Below are 21,670 nucleotides of genomic sequence, written 5' to 3'. Positions count from 1 at the left end.
AACACATGAGGGAGAAAGCCATAGAAGGATATTTTGATAGGGTTAGATGAACAGGAGTGGGATGAGTCTCGTGTGGAGCATAAACACCAGCATAGCCCAGTTGGACAGAATGGCCTGATTCTGTTTATATAATTCATATTTTACTGCCCTTTATTTATTTTGATGGTGGCAGGACATGTCGATTAAAGCTGTATTTATATTTTTAAAAAGCATATGGGGTCCTGGGCTTTATAAATAGAGGCAGAGTACAAAAGCAAGGGAAGTGATGCAAAATAAGCCTTTATAAATCACTGTTAAGGCCTCAGCTGGAGTATAGTGAACAATTCTGGGCACCACACTGTAAGAAGGGTGTCGAGGCCTGGAAGAGGATGCAGAAAAGATTCACCAGAATGGTGGTAGGGATGAGGGACTTCACTTTTGTGGGGAGACTAGAGAAGCTGGGATTGTTCCCCTTGGACAAGGGAAGGTTATGGGGAGATTTAATAAGAGTTGTTCAAAATTATGAAGGGTTTTGATAGAATAAATAAGGAGAAACCTTTCACTGGTAGGCGGGCTGGTAACCAGAGGACACAGATTTAAGGTAATTGGCAAAGGAACCGGTGGGGAGATGTGGAGACACTTTTTTACGCATTGAGTTATGATGATCTGGAATGCACTGTCTGAAAGGATGATGAAAGCGGATTCAATAACTTTAAAAAGGGAATTGGATATATACTTGAAAAGGAAAAATTTGCAGGGCCATGGGCAAAGAGCAGAGGCATGGGATTAATTGGATAGCTCTTTCAAAGAGCCGGCATGGGCATGATGGGCCGAATGGCCTCCTGTGCTGCACAATTTTCTTTTCTGACTCTAATTTGGAATACATGCTATGATTTATTATTGAGAAATCTGGGTGTGAAGGGCCAAGGCCCACTGCATTATAAATAATAATCATCATTAAGTTTATTATTGCATCATGTGGCTAAGTCTGCCAGCATCCCTTACAGACATTTAAAATGTTGTTTAGAGGCATTCTACTAACTTTCAGTTTCCTGGTTCTTGTTCATAAAATGAATAGAGAGAAGAACTTGCATTTATTTAGCACCTTTCACGGCCTTAGGATGCCACAAAGCACTTAGTCACAGTCATACGGCACAGAAGGAGGCCAACGAGTCCATGCCGGCTCTCTGTAGACCAATCCAGTCAGTCCCATTCCCCCGCTCTATCCCCGTAGCCCTGCAAGTTTATTTCCCTCAAGTGCCTATCCAGTCTCCCCTTGAAAACATCGAGTGTCTCCGCTTCCACCACTTCCGTCGGCAGCGAGTTCCAGGTCCTCACCACTCGCTGTGTAAAAAAAGTTTTTCCTCATATCCTCCCTGTATCTCTTGCCCAAAACCTTAATTCTGTGTCCTAGTCCTTGTACCATCAACTAGTGGGAACAGCCTTTCCCTGTCTAGTCTACCCAAACCTGTCATAATCTTGTACACCTCTATCAAATCGCCCCTCAACCTCCTTTGCTCTAATGAAAACAAATCCAGCTTCTCCAACCTGTCCTTGTAGCTAAGATCCCCCATCCCCAAAACCATTCTGGTAAATCTCCTCTGCACCCTCTCTAGGGCCTTCACATCCTTCCTAAAGTGTGGTGACCAGAACTGGACGCAATACTCCATTTGTGGCCTAACTAGCGCTTTATAAAGGTTCAGCATAACTTCTCTACTTTTGTACTCAATGCCTCTATTTATGAAGCCCACAATCCCATATGCTTTTCTAACCACTCTCTCAATATGTCCTGCCACCTTCAGGGAACTATGCACATTCACTCCCAGGTCCCTCTGTCTCTGCACACTTTAAAACTATGCTATTAAGTGTATATTGCCTCTCCTTGTTCCTTCTGCCAAAATACATCACCTCACACTTCTCTCTATTAAATTCCATCTGCCACTTGTCTGCCCATTCTGCTAGCCTTTCTATGCCCTGTTGTAGTCGATTGGTATCATCATCACTGTTTGCCACACCCCCAAGTTTGGTGTCATCGGCAAATTTAGAAATTCTACTCTGTATTCCAATATCCAGGTCATTTATCTAAAAAAAAAAAAAAAAGCAGTGGCCCCAGCACTGACTCTCAGGGAACACCACTGTCTACCATTCTCCAGTCTGAAAAACAGCCATTTACCACAACTCGCTGTTTTCTGTCCTTAAGCCAATTCCTTATCCAAGCTGCCACTGACCCATCTATTCCATGAACCTCAATTTTGTTAACCAGCCTTCTGTGTGGTGCTTTGTCAAACGCCTTCTGAAAATCCATGTAGACAACATCCATTGCATTCCCTTCATCAATCCTCCCGGTTACTTCATCAAAAAATTCAATTTAATTAGTCAAACGTGATCTGCCTTTTACAGATTTGTATTGGCTCTCAATTAGCTCTCCAAGTGCCTGTTAATTTTTTCCTTGATTATTGTTTCTAATACTTTACCCACCACTGATGTTAAACTGACCGGCCTGTAGTTACTAGGATTGTCCTTACACCCTTTCTTGAACAATGGTGTCACATTTGCCACTTTCCAATCCTCGGGCACCTCCCCTGCATCTAGGGAAGATTGGAAAATTATGGCAAGCCCTTCCGCTATCTCCTCCCCCAGTTCCCTTAGCAACCTGGGATGCAAGCCATCTGGACCAGGCGACTTGTCTACTCTAAGCGTACCCAGCCTTTCTAGTACATCCTGTCTATCAATTTTCACCCCTTCCATTGCTTCTACCTTTTCCACTTCTACCGATATTTTGTCAGCATCCACCTCCTTAGTAAACACCGATACAAAGTACTCATTGAGTGTTCTAGCCTTGCCCTGTGCCACTAAGCGTATATCACCTTTGTCGTTAATAGGCCCCACCCTGCCTCTTGCTACCCGTTTACTATTTACATGCCGGTAGAAGATTTTTGGGTTCCCTTTTATGTTAACTCTCTCTCTCTCAGGCAGTCCCTCGGAACCGAGGATGACTTGCTTCCACATTAAAAATGAGTTCTCAGGTGACTGAGTCCAATCAGGGACCTACAGTCTCTGTCACAGGTGGGGCAGACGGTGGTTGAAGGGGCGGGTGGGTGGGGTGCTTGGGTTGACGTGCGCTGCTTGCGCTTGGCTTCCGCTTGCTCCTGGCGAAGAGACTCGAGGTGTTCGGCGCCTTCCCGGATGCTTCTCCTCCACTTCATGCGGTCTTGGGGCAGGGATTCCCAGGTGTCAGTGGGGAAGTTGCACTTTTTCAAGGAGGCTTTGAGGGTGTCCTTGAAGTGTTTCCTCTGCCCACCTGGGGTTCTCTTGCCGTGTCGGATGTTGACTGCCATTCTACTCTCATTCTCTCTCTGCCAATCTTATTTTCATCTTCACATCCCCTCTCAACTTATTGTATTTGGTCTGGTTCTCCCTTGAAGAATTCACCTGACACGCATCATACACCCTCCTTTTTTTTGTTTCATCATCTTCTCTATCTCCCTCGTCATCCGAGGAGCCCTTGCTTTGGTTCCCTTACCCTTCCCTCTTGTTGGAATGTACCTAGCCTGTACCTGGAACATCTCCCCCTTAAAGATCATCCATTGTTCCATTACAGTTTTTCCTGTCAGTCTTTGGTTCCATTTTACCCTGGCTACATTCTCCCAGTTTCTCCGTCTCCGCCGTATCTGCTCCGACGATGCCACCTTCCACACCAGTGCTTCAGACATGTCTTCCTTTTTCCGCAACCGAGGAATCCCCTCTACCGTGGTTGACACTGCCCTCAACCGTGTCAGTTCTATCTCCCGCACTTCTGCCCTCACCCCTGCCCCTCCCTCCCGGAACCACGATAGGGTTCCCCTTGTCCTCGCCTTTCACCCCACCAGCCTCCACATTCAACGGATCATCCTCCGGCATTTCCGCTACCTCCAAAGTGATCCCACCACCAAACGTATCTTCCCCTCCCCTCCCCTTTCAGCATTCCGTAGGGACCGCTCCCTCCGAGACACCCTAGTCCACTCCTCTATCACCCCAAACAGCCCTTCCCCTTCGCCTGGCACCTTCCCGTGCAAGCGGAGGAGATGTAACACCTGCCCCTATACCTCCCCCCTTCCCACTGTCCAGGGCCCCAAACACCCCTTCCAGGTGAAACAGCGATTTACTTGTACTTCTAGCAATCTAGTATACTGTATTCGCTGCTCACGATGCGGTCTCCTCTACATTGGGGAGACCAAACGCAGATTGGGTGACCGCTTTGCGGAACACCTCCGTTCAGTCCGTAAGGGTGACCCCGAACTTCCGGTCGCCTGTCATTTTAATTCACCGCCCCATTCCCACTCGGACCTCACTGTCCTTGGCCTCTTGTATTGTTCCACGGAAGCTCAACGTAAACTTGAGGAACAGCATCTCATCTTCCGATTAGGCACTCTGCAGCCTTCCGGACTCGATATCGAGTTCAACAATTTCACATCATAACCTCGGCCCCTATTACATTTTTACTTGTAATTTTTCCACTCCTTTTTTCCCTCCCCCCCCCCCCTCCTTTCCTTTTGTTTCTCTCTCACACCTGGCAGCTATCTCTTGCCCTGCCAGTACACTTCACACCTAATCTCAGCCTATTACCATCTCGTCCAGCTTCGAATACCTTTTTATTGTCTCTTTTACGTCTTTTGTTTCTTTTCTTTCTTTTGTCCGATCGCAGCCCTGCCTTCGATCAATTTTCTTTTCTTTCCAGTTTTGAAGAAGGGTTCGACCCGAAACGTCAACTCAAATTTCTCTCCACGGATGTTGCCTGACCACCTGAGTTTTTCCAGCATTTTCTGTTATTTTAGATCCTTTCGCATCCCATTAAAGTTAGCCCTATTCCAATCTAGATAAGAACATAAGAAATAGGAGCAGGAGTAGGCCATACGGCCCCTCGGGCCTGCTCCGCCATTCAATAGGATCATGGCTGATCTGAATCTAGACTCGCGTCCACTTCCCTGCCCTCTCCCTGTAACCCTTAATTCCCTTATCTGCTAGGAAAATGTCGATCTCCATTTTAAATTTATTTTATGTTGTAGCTTCCACAGCTCTCTGGGGTAGCAAATTCCATAGATTTATTACCCTCTGAGTGAAGAAGTTTCTCCTCATCTCAGTTTTGAAAGGGCAGCCCCTTATTCTAAGATTATGCCCCCTAGTTCTAATCTCACCCATCAGTGGAAACATCCTCACCGCATCCACCCGATCAAGCCCCCTCACAATCTTATATGTTTCGATAAGATCGCCTCTCATTCTTCTGAACTCCAATGAGTAGAGTCCCAACCTACTCAACCTTTCCTCATACGTCAACCCCCTCATCTCTGGAATCAACCGAGTGAACCTTCTCTGAACCGCCTCGAGAGCAAGTATATCTTAAATATGGAAACCAAAACTGCACGCAGTATTCCAGGTGTGGCCTCACCAATACCCTGTATAACTGCAGCAAGACTTCCCTGTTTTTATACTCCATCCCCCTTGCAATAAAAGCCAAGATTCCATTGGCCTTCCTGATCACCTGCTGTACCTGCATACTAACGTTTTGTGTTTCATGCACCAGGACTGTAGCACTTTGCAGTTTCTCTCCATTTAAATAATAACTTGCTCTTTGATTTTTTTCTGCCAAAGTGCATAACCTCACACTTTCCAACATTATATTGCATCTGCCAAATCTCTGCCCACTCACTTAGCCTGTCTATGTCCTTTTGCAGGTTTTTTATGTCCTCCTCACTCACTGCTTTCCCTCCCATCTTTGTATCGTCGGCAAACTTGGATATGCTGCACTCGGTCCCTTCCTCCAAATCGTTAATATAGATTGTAAAGAGTTGGGGTCCCAGCACTGACCCCTGCGGAACACCACTAGTTACTGATTGCCAGCCCGAGAACGAACCATTTATCCCAACTCTTTGTTTTCTGTTAGATAGCCAATCTTCCACCCATGCCAGTATATTACCCCCAATCCTGTGATTTTTTATCTTGATCAGTAATCTTTTGTGTGGAACCTTGTCAAATGCCTTTTGGAAGTCCAAATACACTACATCCACTGGTTCCCCTTTATCCACCCTGTATGTTACATCCTCAAAGAATTCGAGCAAATTTGTCAAACATGACTTCCCCTTCGTAAAACCATGCTGACTCTGTCCTATTAAATTATGTTTATCCAATTATGTTTATCCAAATGCTCTGTTACTGTTTCCTTAATAATGGACTCCAAAATTTTGCCAACCACAGATGTTAGGCTAACTGGTCTATAGTTTCCAGCTTTTTGTCTACATCCCTTCTTAAATAAGGGTGTTACATTAGCAGTTTTCCAATCTGCCGGGACCTTTCCTGAGTCCAGGGAGTTCTGGAAAATGATCACCAATGCATCCACAATCCCTACCGCCACTTCTCTCAAGACCCTAGGATGTAGGCCATCAGGTCCGGGGGATTTATCCGCCTTTAGTCCCATTATTTTACTGAGTACCATCTCCTTAGTGATTTTAATCGTGTTTAGCTCCTCTTTCCCCCCCCCCCCCCCCCCCCCATTGCCCCCTGTTTGTCCAGTGTTGGAATATTTTTAGTGTCCTCTACTGTAAAGACTGATACAAAGTATTTGTTCAGTGTCTTTGCCATCTCCATGTTCCCCACCACTAGTTTCCCGGTCTCATCCTCTAAGGGACCAACGTTCACTTTAGCCACCCTTTTTTCTTTTTATATAGCTGTAGAAACTCTTGCTATCTGTTTTTATATTTTTTGCTAGTTTACTTTCATAATCTATCTTCCCTTTTCTTAATTAATTTTTTAGTTATTGTTTGCTGGCTTTTAAATGCTTCCCAATCTTCTATCCTCCCACTAGATTTGGCTAATTTATATGCCCTTGTTTTCAGTCGAATACTATCCTTTATTACTTTACTAAGCCACGGATGGCTGTCTTTTCTTTTACTCCCCTTTTTCCTCAGTGGAATATATTTATCTTGAAAGATGTGAACTATCTCCTTGAATGTAGACCACTGCTCTTGTACCGTCTTATACTTTTAATCTGTTTTCCCAGTCCACTTTAGTCAATTCTACTCTCATACCTTCATAGTCTCCTTTATTTAAGCTTAGTACGCTGGTTTGAGATCTAACTCTCTCACCCTCAAACTGAATTTGGAATTCAACCATATTATGGTCACTCATTCCAAGGGGATCCTTTACTAGGACATTTTTTATTAATCCTGTCTCATTACACAGGACCAGATCTAAGATTGCCTGCCCCCTGGTTGGTTCAGTTACATACTGCTCAAGGAACCCGTCCCTAATGCACTCTATGAACTCTTCCTCAATGCTGCCATGCCCAATTTGATTAGTCCAGTCAATATGAAAGTTAAAATCCCCCATGATTATAGCTGTTCCCTTATTACAAGCCCCAACTATTTCCTGATTTATACTCCGACCAACAGAGTTGCAACTGTTAGGAGGCCTATAGACTACGGCCACTAGTGACTTTTTCCCCTTATTATTCCTTATCTCCACCCAAACTGTTTCAGTATCCTGATCCTTTGACCCAATATCATTTCTGACTATTGCAGTGATTCCATCCTTGATTAACATAGCAACCCCACCTCCCTTTCCTTCCTGTCTGTCCTTCCTAATTGTCAAATACCCTTGTATGTTTAGTTCCCATTCATGATTATCTTGCAGCCATGTTTCCGTAATGGCCACCAGATCATACCCATGTGTAGTTATTTGCACCGTCAACCCGTCAATTTTGTTACGAATGCTGCGTGCATTCAGATAAAGAACTTTCAAATATGTTTTTTGACAATTTATTCCTGCTTTTACCCCTTTTACTACTTTACCTTTATCATTATACATTCTGTCCCTTCCTGACACACTCTCTGGTTTTTAATTCCCCCACTGCTACCTTGCTCTATTGCCTTCTCCGCTGTCATTTTTATTTTTCGCTCTGAAAACCTCCCCCCCCCCCCCCCCCCCCCCCCCCCCACTAATTAGTTTAAAGCCCTCTCTACAGCCCTAGTTATTCGATTCGCCAGGATTCTAGACCCAGCACTGGCCAAGTGAAGTCCGTCCCAACGGAACAGCTCTCGCCTGTCCCAGTACTGATGCCAGTGTCCCAGGAAGCAAAACCCATTTCTCCCACACCAGTCTTTGAGCCACGCATTTAACTCTCTAATTTTATTTACCCTAGCCAAATTTGCACGTGGCTCAGGTAGTAATCCAGAGATTATTACCCTTGTGGTTCTGCTTTTTAATTTGGCCCCTAGCTGCTCAAACTCCCTCAGCAGAACCTCCTTCCTTGTCCTATCTATGTCGTTGGTACCAACATGGACCACGACAACTGGATCCTCCCCCTCCCACTCCAAGTTTCTCTCCAGCCCAGAGGAGATGTCCTTAACCCTGGCACCAGGCAGGCAACACAGCCTTCGGGACTCTCGCTCTCGGCTGCAAAGAACTCTATCTATCCCCCTAACGATACTATCCCCTACCACTACAACATTTCTTTTAACTCCCCCCCTCCCCCACCCCCCCCCCCACTTGAATGGCCCCCCGCTCCATGGTGCTGTGGCCAGGTTGCTCATCCTCCCCGCAGTCCCTGTTCCCATCCTCACAGGGAGTAAGAGCCTCAAACCTGTTGGACAAGAGCAAGGGCTGCGGCTCCTCCAACACTACCTCCTGGATCCTCGTACCTGCCTCACTTCTAGTCACACCATCCTGACCCTGGCCACGGACTACATCTGAATTAATTAATCTAATTGGTGTGACTACCTCCTGATACAGAGTCCAGGTAACTCTCCCCCTCCCTGATGTGTCTCAGTGTTTGAAGCTCGGACTCCAGCTCTTCAACACGGAGCCGGAATTCCTCGAACAGCCAACACTTACTGCAAATGTGATCACCGTGAGCATCAATGGTGTCCACCAGCTCCCACATATATTGCAGCAGCAACACATCACCTGATCTCCCATTCTATGTAATTAATTAAATTTATTAATATTATTTTTAAATACCCTCTGCCCCGATTCTAGATGATGAATATCGCACCTTAGAAACTATAAACCACAGAGTTTAAGCTTAAAAAGAGAGAAATACTTACCAACCAAAATTCCTTGCTCCTCTCCATTGCTAATCTAAATCTTATGTAACGATGATCACTCGTACCCAAGTGTTCTCCCACAGACACTTAGTCGACCTGGCCCACCTCATTCCCCAGCACCAGATCCAGCAATGTCTCCTTCCTAGTTGGGCCAAGAATATATTGGTCAAGGAAATTCTCCTGAACACATTTCAGAAATTCCTCCTCATCCTTTCCCTTTACCCTAGCATTATCCCAAAAGATATTTGGGTAATTAAAGTCCCCCAGTATCACCACTCTATAGCTCTTGCATATCTCTGTGATTTCCCTGCAGATTTGCTCCTCTACCTCCCCCTCACTATTTGGAGGCCTGTAGAATACGCCCAATAGCGTGATCATACCCTTTTTGCTCCTCAACTCTAACCAAATGGATCCTGTCCTTGTCCCCTCAAGAACATCCTCCCTTTCCAACACTTCCTTAATCAGCACTCCCTTTTTTCCTTCCCTATCTTTTCTCAGCACCTTGTACCCTTGAATGTTAAATGCCCAGTCCTTACTGTTTTTAAGCCATGTTTCTGTTATTGCCACAGCATCATATTGCCACACGATTAATTCTGCTTGTAGCTCACCAGCCTTATTCACCACACTTTGTGTGTTTACATACATGCATTCTAAACCCATTTTTGATTTTTCATAGTCTTTCTTAGTCTGCTCCTATCTAATATGATGCTACTTTCTTCTCTAGTACTATCCAACGCACTCACTCTTTTATGCACCTTATTCCTCTTTTCTACTCCTATATGCTGGTGTTCATCCCCCTGCCAAGCTCGTTTAAACCCTCCCCAACAGCGCTAGCAAACCTCCCTGTGAGAATATTGGTCCTGGCTCTGTTGAGGTGTAACCCGCCTGGCTTGTACAGGTCCCACCTTCCCCAGAAGTGGCCCCAATGCCTCAGGAATCTAAAGCCCTCCCTCCTGCATGCATTCATCTGTTCTATCCTCCTATTCCTGTACTCAACTTGTAATCCAGAGATTACTACCTTTTTGAGATCCTGCTTTTTAATCTCTCTCCTAGCTCCCTAAACTCTGCCTGCAGGACCTCATCCCTCTGTCTGCCTATGTCATTGGTTCCGATATGGACAACGAACTCTGGCTGTTCATCCGCCCCCCTCAGAGTGTCCTGCAGCCACTCAGTGACATCCTTGACCCTGGCACCAGGGAGGCAACATACCATCCTGGAGTCAAGTCTGAGGCCGTAGAAACGCCTGTCTGCTCCCCTATCTATCGAATCCCCTACCACTATTGCTCTTCCACTCTTTTTCCTGCCCCCCCCCCCCCCCCGGTGCAGCTGAGCCACCTGTGGTGTCGTGGACTTGTCTCTGGCTGCACTCCCCAGAGGAACCATCGCCCACACCAGTACTCAGAACAGAATACTGGTTGGAGAGTGCGATACCCTCTGGGGATTCTTGTACTACCTGCCTGGTCCTCTTCTGTCTGGCGGTCACCCATTCTCTCTGCCTGCATACTCTTTAAGCTGCGGGGTGATCACCTCTAGGAACGTGCTATCCACGTAACTCTCAGCCTCGCGGATGCACCGCAGTGACTCCAGCTGCCGTTCAAGCTCCGAAACCTGGAGCTCGAGTTGCTGTAGCTGGCGACACTTCCTACACATGTGGTCGTCCAGGACTTCCCACATGGCACAGGATGTGCACTCCATGGGACTGAGCTGCCCTGCCATGCCTCTAGTTAATAGACTAAGAACTAACCCAGCAGAAGTAAACTTAAAACTTAACAAAAAAAAAACTCCCCAGCTACTCGCCAATTAGCTCTTTCCCTTTATTTTATAGGCTATTAACTAAGTTAGCAGAAGTAAACTTATGTTTTTAAATACTTAATTTTTTTTGAAGAAAATTAAAAATATACACTCATCGGCTACTCACCAATCAGCTCCTTCCCTTGTGCCGACATCACTTTTTCAAAAACTGCCTCTGTTGAGTTGCTGCCGCTCCTTTTAACTGCTCCACTCGCTGTGCTCCCTCCAGCCAACTTTTGAATCCTAGTCACTATTTTAATATAGGGAAATATGGCAGCCAATTTGCATGCAGCAAGGTCCCACAAACAGCAATGAGGCAAATGACTACTTAATCTGTTTTCAGAATGGGGATGAGTATCCAGCACTTGAGAATTTGGAATCGAGGCAAACAGAAATCCTGAAACGTTTGTATGAGTTGAAGGCAGTTGTTGACGGGCTCTCGAAGACTGTTCTTACACCAGATGCTGACCTTGATGTTACAGAAATTAACCACGCCTGTTTTGTGCCGACAATCCGTACCTCAGCTAATTTAGATTCTGTACTGGGAAAGGTAAGTTTGAATCTCAACCCATCTCTTGTTAAATGAGCAGGTGCTTTTCAGGTAAATTTAATGGGAGAAGCTCCCTTTTGCTCAGTGAGCTACAGATATTTCTGCCAGTCTCCTTAGAGCTCTGGGTACATGCTATCTGATGTGCCCTTTTCTCAGTCCACCTGTTATGTCATCACCCTCCCTACTTTCAAAATCTACCGAAAGACCTTTCTCTTCAGCTGCACTTTCACCATCCAACCCCTTTTTCCTTCCCTACCCCCCTCTGGCTCTGGTATGCACTCGTTGTCCACTGTCCTGTAAAGCATGTTGAAACGGTGCTCTATATGAGGAGAGTTATAGCACTTCACTAAGTTGTAATACGAATCTTTATGGATTTTTCTGATTCACTCAGTCCTTCTGATTTGGGGTCAAGAACATTACCGCAGACTTCCTTTGTGAAGAAGCCATTAATAAATTAAGCTGCAGTCTTGAGACTGGCATTAAGACTCTTTATCAAACGCTTTGTCTATTTATTCTCCTTTTGTGGTTTGCCTTTCTACTTTTCCTCAACTCTTGTGATTTCTATTTTAGTATTCGATAAGGTGCCACATAAAAGGTTATTACACAAGATTAGGGCTCATGGGGTTGGGGGGTAATATAGTAGCATGGATAGAGGATTGGTTAACGGACGGAAAACAGAGAGTAGGGATAAATGGATCTTTTTCAGGTTGGCAGGCTGTAACTAGTGGGTTGCCGCAAGGATCAGTGTTGGGGCTTCAGCTATTTACAATCTATATTAATGACCCGAGTGTAATGTATCTAAGCTTGCTGATGATACAAAGCTAGGTGGGACAGTAAGCTGTGAGGAGAACAGAGTCTGCAAAGGGATATAGATAGACTGAGTGAGTGGGCAGTAATGTGGCAGATGGAGTATAATGTAGGGAAATGTTAGGTTATTCACTTTGGTAGGAAGAATAGAAAAACAGAATATTTTTTAAATGGTGAGAAACTTTCAAATGTTGGTGTTCAGAGAGATTTGGGTGTCCTCGTGCAAGAAACACAGAAAGCTAGCATGCAGGTACAGCAAGTAACAAGGAAGGCAAATGTCATGTTGGCCTTTATTGCAAGGGGGTTGGAGTATAAGAGTAAGGAAGTCTTGCTACAATTGTACAGGGCCTTGGCCTTGGTGAGACCACACCTGGAGTACTGTGCACAGTTTTGGTCTCCTTATCTAAGGAAGGATATACTTGCCTTGGAGGCAGTGCAACAAAGGTTCACTAGATTGATTCCTGGGATGAGAGGATTGTCCTATGATGAGAGATTGTGTAGAATGGGCCTATACTCTCGAGTTTAGAAGAATGAGAGGTGATCTCATTAAAATATACAAGATTCTGAAGGGGATTGACAGGATAGATGCTGATCAATTGTTTCCCCTGGCTGGAGTGTCTAGAACTAGGGGGCATAGTCTCAGGATAAGGGGTCGGCCATTTAAGACCGAGATGAGGAGGAATTTCTTCACTCAGAGGGTTGTGAATCTTTGGCATTCTCTGCCCTAGAGGGCTGTGAATGCTGAGTCTTTGAGTATATTCAGGGCTGAGATAGATAGATTTTTGGACTCGAGGGATATGGGGATAGTGCAGGAAAGTGGAGTTGAGGGCGATGATCAGCCATGATATTGAATGGCGGAGCAGGCTTGAGGGGCTGTATGGCCTACACCTGCTCCTGTTTCTTACATGTTCTTATTTGTATAGTCAACAACTTCTTCCACTTTTCTGATCCCTATCACTTCCTGATAGATTAAGATTTCATTCTGGCCACAAAGATTTGTTTCTTTGTCAGAATTCAGAGCAGATGTTCCTCAGTTTCTTCTGTACTTTTAATAGGAGTGGAATAGTTTCTATAATATTGGAATTTGCCACATTTTGGTAATATGTCCAGAAGGTAAAATCCATCATTTATGCAGAAGTAGCTGAGATTTGCAACTAAACATGCTTGATTAGTGGGAGTGATTAATATTATTGGGAATTTGAATCTTATCCTTTTACTAGAGTTGACTATTTTGTGTATATCCATAGTGAGACCTTACCTCATCCTTGGGCTCAGCAAGTAAGCTCTTATTTGAAGCTCCTACCATCGCCTTTCTAGTTTTTCTTGCTGCACTTTCTCAATTAACCTCTCCGTAATTTTTCTTTTCCTCTTAGCTTTACAATTTCCAACGTCCATTGCTTTAGTTGCATGGTTAGTTTGCGTTCATCTTTACTGTCATTTTAAATAATATTTTGAGGATTCGTGCCTGTTATTGAGCGTTTCTGACTCAACTAAATGTGATGTTGCATACGCCCTGGAGTACATAGAATCAAAAACAATCTTCAATTATCTGCCTCTTCCTCCTATTCTGTCCTTTCTTCCTCCTTCTGCCTCAATAATTGGAAGATGATGTGTGTGACTGCAACCTGCCAAGAGAAGGAGCATTAGGCAGAATAATCTGTTTAATATGAGTAGAATTATTAAATACTGATTTTAAAAAAAAAATTTCCCCACTCTCCTTTTCCTGATGAATCTTCTCACTTAAAGGTGTGAACTCCTCACTGGGGTACAGTTTCACATGGACAGGGTGCCTTTCGGTACCTCACCCAAGTGGCCGTTCTTCATGCATTAGCCTGGAGAGTGGGTGTGAGCAGGCTGTTTGACTCATGGAGGGTGTAAACTGTGAGCAAGAGCTGTTGTCACTTGAGTCTCCATAATTCCAGAAGGGATCACTGGGAATTGATCAGGAGCAGCGACCCAGGTCAGTTCCCCCGTCCCTACCCCAAAGGCACAGAGGCCAGTTGTAGCACTTACTGCTGCCCTGATTGGGATCAGCTAAGGATCATATCTTCATTTCTTTGATCTTTGAATCTACTTTGATCTTCCCAACTACAGTGCAGATACTGGTAACGCACAACTGCTATTAACTGTTTACACAGCGAGCTGTCTATATAAATTCTAATTATTTCCTATTTAAGTCTTGTATTGAAATGCCCTTTGTTGTAGTTAATAAAAATTGTTCATGTGTTAAACAGATTTAAAAAGTGGGAGTGTGACATGTATCTACATTACATAAAAAATTTCCCTGTATGATTCTGATATTCATGTGCTGGCCCAGTTCTGTCAGTGGACCCTGCATGTTAGCATTCACTCTGCATTTCTATACGAATTATGATAAAAGTAGCCCTTGTATCAATATAGCCGCTCTTAAAATTACTGCCTAAGGTCATCTGTTCATGCAAACGAAGCCTCCATATCTGTTGCTATAAAGACCATGCTCAACATGTCGCTATACATGTCTGTCCATATAACGGTGTCCCTGGCTCCAGTGAAATCTAGAAAAGGAGGATTTCCAGTTGTAGTCTATTGCATCTTGACCGAACAGTAATGAATAGAGGAGACGGAATGTACCTTTTACTATTTACTGAGTAAATGGGTGGACATTACAGCACATTGTCTGCATGGCAGAACCCAAAACTGAAAGTGAAAGACAAAGTAAAACCGAGCCCCCCAGCACCCCCTTCAGGTAACACCCGGGAACTGGGACAAACTTAATTGAAGCAAAACTCAAAACACAACACTCCTTTCCCCCAGATAAAACCCCTTAGTCCTCCAGGCGTCTGGGACGGAATCTAACCCGACTTGAGCGCCGCTGGACAGGCATAGTCGGGGTGCCACTGCTAGCCGCAGGAAAACCTTCCTCCGTGGCTGATGACTCCGTGACACCTTCTGTCGATGTGGCTTCCGTCGTTGTTGCAGGAAGCAGGCCGTCACTGCCTGGCAGAGGTGGCGGAGACAATGGCCTAGCCTGTGACGTCTCTGTTACACTCACCGGAGTACGACCCCGTAGCTGGTCTACATGGCGTCTGTGTAGCTGGCCATCAGGTGTACGGATGCTGTACGATGGGACCCGTGGCCTGCTCCACCACGGCAGGCATCCATTTGTCTCCTCCTGCATAGCAACGGGCAAACAGTCTCTGACGGCTCGACCTGCCTGGCGGTGCCCTGGTGCTTCTTAGCCAGCTCTTCTTGCTTTGTGTGCATCTCATCCCTGTAGTCCGGGTGTAGCCGGTCCAGTGCAGTCGCCAGCCGGCGACCCATCAGCATCTCGGCAGGGCTCTTCCCCGTTGCTGAGTTTGGTGTGGTATGCTGTGATAACAGGAACCTGGCCAATCTGGTTTGCCAGTCCCCCACCGATATCCTCACCAGTGCCTCTTTTGTGGTTTGCACCATCCTCTCTGCCTGCCCATTAGAGGAGGGGTGATAGGGTGCTGTGGTCACGTGGCGGATCCAATTTCTGCCTGCAAAAGCCTTGAACTACGCTGACGTGAAGGCTGCTCCATTGTCCGAAACCAGCACGTCGGGGGCCCCATGTGTGGCAAACAGCAAACGCAACGTGTTGATCACTGCACTGGATGTCATGGAGCTCATGATAGCCACCTCCAGCCATTTCGAATGAGAATCCACCACTATCAAAGACCTTCCCCTGAAATGGCCCTGCAAAGTCAATGTGGAGTCTTGACCATTTACGAGTGGTCCACTCCCAGGGGTGAAGGGGAGCCTTGGATGGGCTATGGCGAGTCAGCTGACATGTCTCACAGCCCTTTACCACCTCCTCCACGTCTCGGTCCAACCCCGGCCACCAGACGTAGCTTCTCGCCAACGCCTTCATGTGCACAATCCCAGGGTGTGAGTCATGCAGCATTTTCAGCACCTCCTCTCTTGCGGCGGCAGGAACCACCGCACGGCTTCCCCAGAGCGCGCAGTTCTTGTGTGCAGACATTTCATGGCGCCTCTGAACGAAGGACTTGAAATGCTCCTCCTGGACCTCGGAAGGCCAGCCATGCAGCAGCCAGCGTAGCACCCGTGATAAGACTGGATCTTTCTGTGTGAGGCTGCCAATCCGCTGGGCATGGAGTGGGGCCTCCGGAACCTCCTCCAGTAGCAGCACCTCCAGGGGTGGTGGCGTCTCAGCCATCGGCCGGTTCAAAGGCAAGCGACTCAGAGCATCAGCATTAGCCAGCATCTTCCCAGGCCTGTAGCAAAGTTCATAACTGTAGGCCCCCAACATCAGACTCCACCGAAGCATACGCGGTGATATGATCTGGGGCATGGGCTTGGAGTGATGCAGGAGCCCCAAGAGTGGCTTGTGGTTGTGTAGATGACAAACTGTCTCCCTAACAGGTACTGGCTGAACTTCTTTACCCCAAATATGATGGCTAGGGCCTCCTTGTCAATCTGGGCGTAATTACGTTCTGTTGTTGAGTGTTCAAGGCAAAACTGATAGGCGCTTCCCGGCCATCTGGCTCTATGTGACCCAGCAGAGCTCCCAGCCCGTATGGTGAGGCATCACCACCAACACCAATGGCTTGTTTTCATCATAGTGTGCCAGAACCTTATCTGCTTGTAGCAGTTCCTTTGCCTGTCTGTAGGCTGTTTCATGAGCTGAGGTCCAGTTCCACACTGTTGCTTGGTCTAACAGCCTGTGCAGTGGCTCCAAGATTGTGGCTTTGCCCTTGAGAAAACAACTGTAGAAGTTTAACAGTCCGAGGAATGCCTGCAGTTCGGTCTTGTTCTTGGGGGTGGGTGCGCTCCTGATAGCCTCCACCTTCTCCGTAGTCGGATGCACACCGTCTTTGTCCACTCGGAATCCCAAGAACTCCACCCCATTGGCAGCGAACACACATTTCTCCTTCTGAAGGCGTAGTCCTACCTCAGCCAGCCGGCGTAGTACTTCCTGCAGCCGCTCATCATGGGCTTCCTGTGTCTTGCCTGTAATCAGTATGTCATCCAAGTAAGGCTGAACTCCCGGAACACCAGCCAACAGGGTGTCCATGAACCTCTGAAAGATTGCCACCGCCGTAGACACCCCAAACTGCAGCCTTGTGGCTTGGAAAAGTCCTCTGTGGGTGTTGATTGTCAACAGCTCGGCTGACTCTTCATCCAGGACCAGTTGCTGGTATGCTTGCTTGAGATCCAGCTTGGTGAACAGAGTGCCTCCAGCCAGTGTTGAAAACAGCTCTGTAACTGTTGGTAAGGGATACACATCTGGTAACACAGCAGTATTAACCGTACATCTGTAATCTCCACAGATTTGCAGGCCCCCATCCTTCTTTGCAATGGGCACGATAGGGGTGGCCCAACAGGAGTTCTTCACTGGCAAGAGAACCCCTTGGTTCACCAGCTTATCCAGGGCCTCATCCACCTTCTTGCGCAACGCAAAAGGAACTGGTCGCACCTTGAAGAACTTAGGCGCTACCCCTGGGTCCACTTCGATTGAGACTGGCGGTCCCTGACAGGCCCCGAACTCGCCAAAAACCTCTTCATAGTTCTCCAACATAGGCATTATGGGCTGTCGCTGTACCGTGTGTACTCCTGTCACTTCAATACCGAGGGGCTCAAACCAATCTCTGCCCAGCAGGCTTGTGCCCTGCCCCGCCACCACATAAAGTGGAAGTGTGTCCTTGACTGCCTGATACTTAACTTCCACATGAATCATACCCAGCACCTGGAGTTGAGCTTGGGACCACTGCCGTAGCACGCCACCGACCTGAGCCATCGCCAGGGGTTCACCTGGCCACAACCTATTGTAAGTCTCTTCACTTATCAACGAACACGCTGAGCCTGAATCCACCTCCATGCAGAGTGGTGCCCCATTCATGATCACATTTGCCGTGTATCCCCACCGTCTGTGGGGTAGCTGCTCAGCTTCCGTGGTATACACTGTGTACTCATCGTTGTCCTCCAGTGTCAGGGTGTGTGTCTGCGATGCTTGTGTTGGCTCTGCTGCAGCAGCCTGAGCTTTCTTCATGCAGACACGAGCTATGTGTCCTCTTTTCTTACAGAAATGACATACCGCTGACACAAATTTGCATGTAGTGGAACCATGGAGGGCCCCACAGCGGAAACATTTTCTTCCTGTCTCTTGAGTTGCCTCCATGTCTCTCGCAGCAGCAGCTGCGTGTGTGGTCTTGTGCACCTCCTCGGTGGCCTGAGATGGTGCTGCCTCTGTACGGAGCATACGTGTGTTCATCGATGCAGCCTCTGCTGCTAAAGCCTTCTCCTCGGCCAGCCGGAACGTCAGGGCCTTCTCCGCTAACAGCTGTCTCTGCAATGTCGAGTCCAGCACTCCACACACAATCCGATCACGGAGCATATTGTCTAACTGGTCAGCAAAATTACAATGTAATGAGCGTTTCCTCAACTCAGCAATGTAACTTGAAATAGATTGACCAGGCTGTTGTTTACAATTGTGAAAATGGAAACGCTGCACAATCTCTGAGGGTTTTGGGTTAAAATGTTTCTGCAGCTTCTCAATCAAATCAGCATAATCCACCTCACTAGGTTTATGAGGAGCCACCAATGAACGCAGGACGGAGTAAGTAGCAGCTCCGCATACACTTAGCAACACTGAGCGCTTCTTCTCTTTGTCAATATTATTGGCCTCAAAGAAACACCCCAGTCTTTCTGCGTATTCCTCCCATGAACTGTCCTTATCCCCCAGAGAACTCTTCAATACGTCCCAAGGTCGTCAGTTTTAATGTGCACTGTCCCTTTAAGATCCACGGGCTTTTTTCTTTTTTTAAAAATTATTTTTCTCCTCCGGCCAGAGTTACGGTAGCTACACTCACGGTAGTTGCCTGACCCGCACAATACTCCGTCCGCCGTCTACGTTGCAGCTAGCCAACTATCAAAATGCCGTTGATGTTGCTAGCTGAGTGGCCCGCTCGTCGCAATTTCCAATATCACGGCTGTAGGTTCGCATGTCTATCTCCATCCTTCTAGAGAGTTCAACAGCTGCCTCATCGCCAGTATTGCATCTTGACCGAACAGTAATGAATAGAGGAGACGGAATGTACCTTTTACTATTTACTGAGTAAGTGGGTGGACATTACAGCACATTGTCTTTCACTTTCAGTTTCGGGTTCTGCCATGCAGACAAAGTAAAACCGAGCCCCCCAGCACCCCCTTCAGGTAACACCTGGGAACTGGGACAACTTGAAGCAAAACTCAAAACACAACATAGTCAATTGCTGGGTCAATTAAATTTTCAAGACTGAGATCGCTAGATTTTTGTTGGGTAAGGGTATCAAGGGATATGGAACAAAGGCAGGTAAATGGAGTTGAGGTACTGATCAGCCATGATCTGATTGTATGGCGGAAACAGGCTCAAGGGGCTGAATGGCCGACTCCTGTTTCTATGTTGCCAGTTTATACTGTTTGTGTTACATTCACAGTTGTCTTTAATTTAATTACACTTCGCTTTAGAGTTCTGGTGTCCTCCGAGACATCGTCATCAATGCCAGCCCTTCTGAGATGCCGCTGTCGCTATTGGTCCTGCACGGTTTGCTGTGTGAACAATACAGGGTGCTGTCTTCAGTGCACGTGCACTCCTCGGTGCAAAATGTTCCCTCCCAACTCTGGAACTGTCTGGGTGAAGGAAGCAGCTGTCGGTCACGGCGAGACTATCAACTCGGCTTCACTCTCGTCTGGAAGGATGGTGAGAAAAAAAATATTGGGCCATACTCTTGAGCTTTCCTGAAAACAAACTGAATTATTGGAGTTCGCAGTTTAGTCATTTTGCAAAACAAATCAAGCTCATTTCCTATCTTCACTGTACAGCCAGAAATTTTAACAAGTATGTCCCTAAATAATCAGTTTGGAGCCCAGGTTTGCTCCTCATAAGATTGTGCTCAGTTATTTAAAAGGAAATCTGTACTTGAGCAAATTTACACTGAAACAGGCCATTTTACTAAATGGCTCGGAGGACAGAATATTGGCCATGGTATCTGGTACAAAAATGGGTGCAGTGGCCAATGATACTAACCAATGTTCAATAATCCAGAGAGACAAGCTAGATCAGCGGGCAAAGGGTTAAGTGTAAAGTCTTGAGATTTGGCAGAAGAAGCAAGAATGTAAATTGTGCAGTGAGTTTCACTGAACTGTTCATTTTTGAACAGCATTTGGAGGGACATTGCCAGAGGCTTTGAAGCTGGGTTTGGTGCAGGAGGGTAATCTTCCAGCGGTTGAGGCAGCGTAAGAAGCCTAGACGATTACTGCTGATTCTGGTGTAAGCCCTGACCGTACTCGACATGTGGTGCATTCAGTTTCTTCCAGCAGCAGTTATAGATTATATGTTGAAAATCAATGTGATGGATATTATAATGTGCCTTCATGGCAACACAAGTATTGGAGCAGCTGTTTCCTCACCGGTTGATCATTGATCTGGGTCCCAGGGCTGCCGTGCACTGAACCTGTCTTCCACACGTAGGGAGTGCTAGCTGTTAGTTTGGCCATTAGATAAGTGTAGAAATTCTGAAGTGTGCAAATCTTGAGGTTTGCCCATGTGTTTTAGATGGACCGGTCATGTGTGACAGCTTTTGTATTTTTTTTGTTTTGGCAGTGCCCAAACCTCAGATGAAGTTCAGCATCCAAAATATGTGCTCCATCGAAGGTGAGGGAAACGTCGCCCGCTTCCTCTTCGCGTTACTCGGCCGCGAATACGACGCGGTGGCCTCGACGCAGATCGACAGCTGGGTGGACGTTGCCATCTTCCAGCTGAAGAAGGGCAGCACCAAGGAGAAGGCAACCGTACTGCGTGCCTTGAACTCCGTCCTCGGCAAAAGCCCCTGGGTAGTGGGAGTTGATCTGACGTTGGCTGACATCGCGCTGTACTGTGCCTTGCAGCAGACGGAGAGTGCCGGTATTCCAGCTAATGTCCAGAGATGGGTGAAATCCTGTGAGAATCTAGCATGCTTTACTCTAGCACTAAAGCTGCTGAAGTAAATGTCATAGTTATGGTGAAATTATACTTTGTCTTTTCTTGCTGACACCCTGCATTTAAATCTGCTCTTAATGTTTGCATATCTGAGGAAACACCTATTTAAAACATTTAATAAATATCTTTTTAAAGGCATTCTTTGATTGAAAAGTCTCTCTGTTAATAAAAATTGTGCGTTTTAGTTCATCTGAATTTAAAAATCAGTTCTTTCTGCCTCTAATACCAGTCAGGCCGCGACTGATTGACACGAGCAGCAACATAAAATGTATTGATTTCATGTGTAGGTTCAATGGTCTGAAACCCTGACTAAGTGGGCTCTGGCACTCTGCTAATGAACTATAGGCAAGTGGAAATTGTTGGGGAAAATAGCTAGAGACTATCCATAAAAGTACATCAAAAATCAAGATTTTCTTTAACCCCCTCCCTGCCAATCCTACTCTTTCAAACACATCAAATCCCCACAGCTCCTTTTGCTCTTTCCCCAAA

At 46.4% G+C, this 21,670-nt stretch overlaps 1 protein-coding gene across 3 annotated transcripts in view; it reads left to right on the top strand.

Annotated features, from left to right (window-relative positions):
* aimp2 (aminoacyl tRNA synthetase complex interacting multifunctional protein 2) overlaps positions 1 to 21,319 on the top strand; it is a 33,321-nt gene extending 12,002 nt beyond the window's left edge. For 2 of the 3 annotated variants that reach the window (XM_086001104.1, XM_086001105.1), the window contains exons 2-4: positions 11,191 to 11,397; positions 19,672 to 19,903; positions 20,807 to 21,319. In XM_086001104.1, coding sequence (XP_085857230.1) covers positions 11,191 to 11,397; positions 19,672 to 19,903; positions 20,807 to 21,189 — 822 coding nt within the window. In that variant the 3' untranslated portion in view covers positions 21,190 to 21,319. The remainder of the gene's footprint in view (positions 1 to 11,190; positions 11,398 to 19,671; positions 19,904 to 20,806) is intronic. The other variant, XM_086001106.1, reaches the window with a different exon arrangement.
* The last annotated feature ends 351 nt before the right edge of the window (positions 21,320 to 21,670 follow it).

Source organism: Somniosus microcephalus, chromosome 11, assembly GCF_052327205.1.
Source record: "Somniosus microcephalus isolate GS21.2 chromosome 11, FLI_Smic_1.0, whole genome shotgun sequence".
In the NCBI taxonomy this organism is placed as follows: Eukaryota; Metazoa; Chordata; class Chondrichthyes; order Squaliformes; family Somniosidae; genus Somniosus; species Somniosus microcephalus.
Note: the sequence above shows the minus strand (reverse complement) of the source record. Positions and strands in the feature narration are given on the sequence as shown.